General features: G+C 43.1%; 2 protein-coding genes across 3 annotated transcripts; one reads left to right on the forward strand and one right to left on the reverse strand.

The window, feature by feature from the left end:
- Positions 1–1,207: 1,207 nt before the first annotated feature.
- On the forward strand, positions 1,208–2,299 carry LOC149404342 (8-amino-7-oxononanoate synthase). 2 transcript variants are annotated; one of them, XM_089603980.1, is made up of 2 exons: positions 1,208–1,543; positions 1,623–2,299. In XM_089603980.1, the coding sequence occupies exons 1-2, from the start codon at positions 1,208–1,210 to the stop codon at positions 2,076–2,078; spliced, it is 792 nt and encodes a 263-aa protein (XP_089460106.1). In that variant the 3' UTR covers positions 2,079–2,299. The 2 variants fall into 2 exon arrangements, with proteins under 2 accessions (XP_089460106.1, XP_089460108.1); XM_089603982.1 differs by having other exon boundaries at positions 1,626–2,299.
- LOC149404343 (Pentatricopeptide repeat (PPR) superfamily protein) lies at positions 1,933–5,286 on the reverse strand. The gene is made up of 3 exons (XM_089603973.1): positions 2,907–5,286; positions 2,730–2,781; positions 1,933–2,027 (listed from the first exon to the last, which is right to left on the reverse strand). The coding sequence occupies exon 1, from the start codon at positions 5,143–5,145 to the stop codon at positions 3,091–3,093; it is 2,055 nt and encodes a 684-aa protein (XP_089460099.1). The 5' UTR covers positions 5,146–5,286; the 3' UTR covers positions 1,933–2,027; positions 2,730–2,781; positions 2,907–3,090.
- Between the last annotated feature and the right edge of the window lie 488 nt (positions 5,287–5,774).

The raw sequence follows: 5,774 nt of genomic DNA on the forward strand, positions 1-5,774 counted from the left end.
AAAGAAGGAGGTGCGCTCCTCAAAGGAGCGTCCGCGAGGCGCGCAGAAACCCGCGGTGTGCTCCCCGAGGTGCGTCAAAGGCGCTCCTAGGCATTCACATCCACTATAAATACCCACTCTCAGTAGGGAAGAGAGACACATTCATTCTTCCTCAAGATTACTCGCTCTTAGAGTTCTGAAACGCTGTCAGAAACTTTCTGAGCACAATTTCCTCTGATCGAGCACTTAATCTAGCGCACAACCTGCGCCCGGGATTTTCTACTGAAAATCCCCTACATTTCTAGCGCACAAACTGCGCCCGGGATTTTCTACTGAAAATCGCCTATGTGTCCAACGCACAAAGCTGCGCCCAGAATTCTCCACCGAGAATCTCTTCAAAGAGGGAAAACACACATTCTCACTCGAGTCACTCGATTCTAGAGTCCCGAGATATCGCCGTGCTCCGTCTCCTTTATCAAGCATACCCTCCACGCTCTGCGCCTCACACAGCGTATTATACACACGCCTTGAACTACGTTCTGACTTGAACCCGCAACGCGAGAACGTAGGCTGCTCACAAGAAGCACAGTCATACCCCCCATTCATCCACTTCTCTCCTCAGGGAATGCTCCGATTGGAGGAACCTCAACTCGAGACTTTCGAGTTCACACCCTTGACTCGGGTGCGGTCACTTGGTCCGGCCTTGAGTCGAACCGCCCGAAGCTTTAAATCGTTGTTCATTTTCGTGCGACAATAGTAAGTGTTGTAGAATATAGGTTATAGAATCCAACATTTGTAATAGTGTCTATTGATCAATAGATTTTATATTTTCATTGAAAGATTTTTTTATCGTCCATATTCTATAAATAAATAAAAATAAAATAATCCTATGCCTTTTTCCTTCTCCTTCTACCTACAATTCGAAGAAATTTATTTTTAAAGAAGAGAAAAACTAAATAGTAAAAAGTGAAGGAAAGCTTTATATACACATATACATATACATATACATATACATATCCCTTTCGGTTTTTTACTCTGGGAGATGAGAGAAAATAAAAAGCTAAATATCAGAAACGGATAATATGAAATAAACGAGAGGCTCAAACTAAACTTCACAGGAGAAAATAACAATATTTATTTCTTTCTCTTCCCTAACCTCCCCACCCAACATTTTGAAATTCCCATTCAAAACGCCAAGAGAAAATAATCAAATCAATATTATTTACAAATGATTGGACTCAAAGCCATTCATCAAGGATCGTTTGTACACAAAAACACAATCCTTCACCACAAAGCCAGGCTCTCCAACAAGAAGATCTCAAACCTATGTCTCTGCAACTCCAGTGGTAACTCCAATCCCGAGGGTGGTTCCAATCCCGATGGAGACACCCGGAAGCAAGAACTCCTCGCCCGGATTGTTCAGATTCAAACTCAGAAAGTCCGTCTCACAGACTTCTTGGACGAGAAATCCACGTACCTCGAACAGTTTGCTGAAGAAGCCGATGCTGAGTTCGGTAAGATCGGAGAAGATGCTATGAAAGAACTCGACGAAGCCAGCGAAAGGGTCTGTTATAACACATTAAACAAAACTACTCGTGTAAAAGCCGACAAGTATTTTTGTTTGTCATAATTTTGTCGTTCAGCAGATAATGGAGAGCATAAAGGGAAAAATGCAAGAATTCGAGGAGCGGCAAGAGAAAAACAGGTTAGAGATGGAGGAGAGCGAGAATGAATTGGCCGATCTGGAAGACCAGATGATTAAAGACCGCAACGAAGGCTTGTTCTTTCAAAATCTGAGGCCGAAAACGCCAATGACAGACAAAGACAAAGCCATGGCGAAAGAGGAAACAGAAATAATCAAAGAGGTCACGAAAGATAGTGCGGGATCAAAAATCAGGAGAAATATTTACCTCGGGTTGATTGGACTGTTGGTTATCTCGATCGCCGATTCGCTCTTGTCTTCATCGGCAGATTGGCGAAAAGTCGCATTACTCGGAGCGATTCTGGTGGGTTTGATCACTCAGGTCGTGTACGAGCAGACCCTGAGTCTATCAGCGAAACAAACAAAAAAGGGTGAGTCTAAGAAAAACGAGAAGTGAAATTTCGACTATACCATGAAAAGTGTGACAAGTTCAATCTGTTCTAGAGAAATATAGCATGATTTATAGACCCGAGTCAGAAACTAAAGCCTCGGGCTTGATACATCAAGCCAATAGCTTTCGCATCATCGTGAGTTATGGTGATACTACTAAAATCACCAGAACCTATGTGTATTATTTCCGATCAGATGCTTTTTAGACTTTTTTTTTTAACCCTATCATGGTTAATGTACAGATATAACATAAATCTAGCGTGATTCATAGACCCGAGTAAAAAGCTGAAGCCTCTGGCCTGATACATCAAGCTAATAGCTTTCACATCATCGTGTGTTATGGTGATAGTATTTATAGCACCAGAACCTGCTTAGCATATCGGATCAGATGTTTTTAAAACTATTTTACACTATCATGGTTAAGGTACAGATATAAAACTATTGCGTATTTTTTGAAAACAAAAGAAAGGATGATTTAATAAGCACTGAAGAGAAATAGGCTTTGTATGTGCTGCTTCATAGAAGTCAATTCCGATGAATTTATACATTTATGTTCAATCTCCCTACATGCTATATGATGACAAGTTAAAGAAAATCATCATACAAATAAAACTTTTTTAACTGCAGAATAAAGCGATGTAAGCAAGGGAACTTGTACCTCCAATATTTTCGTGCACAATCAAGCTTATAGACGAGATCATAAAGGGTTTCTGAAAAAAAAAAAAACCCACACAACAATGCATATGAGTATCTATAGAGAACCGATTCAAGATACAATGAGGTTAAAAAATAGGGAAGTTCGATGAAACATGATCTCCATGATATGCAATAGTACCTGTACGTCAGTGTTGATAATAAGAGAATAGCTATAGTCCCATGCTTAAACTAAGGGTATCTTTGAAATGCCCAAAAACAATATGCTTCATAGTAGATCCTTAAAGGATGTACCACTGTCCTTTAGAAGCCCTGATATTAGCTACTGTATCAATAAGAATGCCATATGAGACCCAAAATGATGTTCAACTCTTAGGTCCATTGTTGAGTACCGCTCTAACCACAATATTCCAAGTTATAACAGTCGGAAGAATGCCGTGATACAGGGCATCATTCAAAAACCTCATAGCCTCGGATATCTTATAACATGAACAGAGACCCTTGAGTGTAATGTTATAAGAAATAATATCTGGTTGGTGCCCATATTTTACGGCACGAGCCCAGATGTTCAATGCCCTGTTACAGTCTCGGGCTTTGAAGAAACCATCCATGAGGGTGTTGTGTGTGACGACATTCGGAGTGCTGTTCGATAAGTTACCCATCTGAGAATAGAGGCGTAAAGCACCGTCCATTTTTCCCGCAGAGCAAAGCCCATGAATCATAATGTTGTTCATTCTCGTGTCAGGCTTCAAGCCCTTCTCAAGAACTAGCTGCCACAAGTTGAGAGCCATGTCGATTTTCTTGCACTGACAAAGCCCGTGTATGAGCAAGCTGTACGTGATGAGATCCGGTTCCAAATCCTTATCAAGCATTTCCCTCACAAGTAGATATGCTTCGCTGAATCTCTCCACTTTGCACAAACCGTTTATGATTGTGTTGTACGAGACGATCGTCGGAGACCAACCCTTTTTGCAGGCTTCTCTAAAGAAGGCAATGGCGGCTCCGAGTTTGGATGCCCGGATGTATCCACTGATCAGCGAGTTACGAATGTGATCATTCCATTCATAGCCGTGCTTACTGATTCGATCAATGACTCTCGACGCCTCGTCTAATCTTCCTTCTTTGCTGAGCCCGTTAATCATTGACGAATAAGCAAACACATCGAGATCCGCACGTGTTTCCTCTGCATACTCTAATATAGCCATAGCCTTGTTTAGATGCCCGATTCTGCATAACCCGTGAACTATTACACCATAAGTAGTGGAATCAGGTATGAGGCTCATGTCAATCAAGTGTTCCCATGTAGAAACCGCTTCCTCTGCCATCCCGTTCTCAAACAAGCCTCTGATGAATATGTTATAACTGGCAACACTACGGCAATTGTTCCTTCCCATGACCTTCCACAACTCCAAACCCTTCTGGATCTTACCACCCTGGCAAAACCCATTGAGCATCGCATTATAAGTTACGATATCGGGGGAAACACCAGTATCGACCATCTCTCTATAAACCCGCTCAGCACCGTCAAACTCTTTGGCTTTGCACAGCCCGTGTATCAACGAGCTATACGTATACAAGTCAAGCGTCCTCTCATTCATCTTCATCCTATTCCACATCTCAAAACCCTCATTAAACATCCCACACCTGCACAGACCACAAATCATAACATTATAAGTCATGACGTTGGGATAAACCTCGGAGTCCTTTACAAGCCTCTCCCACACCTCCTTCCCCTTCTCCAAATCCCCTCTCTTCAAAAACCCATCAATCAGGACGTTATAACAAGCCACGTCAGGAGTCACACCTCTGTTGCGCATTTCATCGAACATCTTCAAGGCACCAGCTATATCCCCGCTCTTCACGAGGCCGTTAATCAAAGTCCCGTAACTAAAAACATCAGGCTTGAATCCACTGCCCCGCATCCACTCCAACAACCTTGTAGCCTCCTCGAGCTTCCTCCTCTTGCATGAAACTTTGATGAGAATGTTGTAAGTCTCCAAATTCGGGGAAACCCCTCTTGTCCCAAAATACTCGAAGAACTTCTCGGCTCTGTCCCACTGGTTCGACTCCGCAAAAGCGTTGAGCAGAGAATTGTAAGACCTCACCTCAGGATCGCACCCGAAAAAATCCTTCATTCGTCGGAACAAGATCAGTGCTTGTTCGGGCATGCAGTTCTTCGCGTAGGCCTTGATGGCGGCCAGAGCCACGTTTTCGCCGCAAACTTGTCTGTTGGTCCGGATGACGTCGACGACTCGACCCACGTGGCGGACGAGAGAGGGGTCGCTGAGGCGCAAGAGGACGTGTTTGAACACGGCCAGAGATCGAATTGTTCGGCGGCGAGTCGTCGAGTAGAAGAGAGCGAGTGCTCTGCTGTGGTTCTTCTCGGCCTTGAGACGCTTCAGAAGTTGGTTCTCGGCCATGGAGGGAACAATGTTTTGTGGGTCTCATCGTTCCATGCTTTACCGGAGCAATTTATCCCCCGCAAAGATATGAATTTCTGCAGTCCTTCAGTGCGAGCACTCGCTATGAATAGCTAGCAAGTACTTCGGAACAACTACTGAAATGAGAATAAAAAACACATCACCATAGAAACTTAACCTAGACGCATATTTTGTAATTTTTCTTTTCTTTTTTCTATTACGGAAGGGAAACTTGATAAAGCAAGCTTGATAAAGCATGGGATTTGAAAACCAAACCATGTTTTGGTTCCCTTAGAAAAACCAAGCATTTCACCATGTAAAAAGTCCAAATTACCCTTAAATGAATTTTTTTTTTCAAAATCAATCCTTCACTTACTCACTCCCCTTCCCTTCCCTTCCCTCACGTGTGGTTTTTCAATTCTGAAACAAAAATAAACGCACAGCCCTCCCTCCCATACCTTCCCAAATCAATTCAAAACCCAAAAAAAAAAAAAAAAAAACCGAGCCCTTTCTCTCAGTTCCCTTCCTCGTCAGTTCTCCCCGTCGTCGCCACTCGTCATTTCGGTCCTTCGTCGCCAGTCCAGCAATCTCGCGAACCAACAGATTCCTCCAGCCGAGTCGCGAACCAA

Source organism: Urtica dioica, chromosome 2 (genome assembly GCF_054948205.1).
Source record: "Urtica dioica subsp. dioica isolate 48M chromosome 2, U.dioica_male_clone48M_v1_H2, whole genome shotgun sequence".
NCBI lineage: Eukaryota > Viridiplantae > Streptophyta > Magnoliopsida > Rosales > Urticaceae > Urtica > Urtica dioica.

Excerpts from the sequence above, each read along its gene's own strand:
- LOC149404343 (XM_089603973.1), bottom strand. The coding sequence starts at position 5,145 with ATGGCCGAGAACCAACTTCTGAAGCGTCTCAAGGCCGAGAAGAACCAC.
- LOC149404342 (XM_089603980.1), top strand. The coding sequence starts at position 1,208 with ATGATTGGACTCAAAGCCATTCATCAAGGATCGTTTGTACACAAAAAC. Across the intron at positions 1,544-1,622 it reads TCGACGAAGCCAGCGAAAGG|CAGATAATGGAGAGCATAAA; the intron begins GTCTGTTATAAC and ends TTTGTCGTTCAG.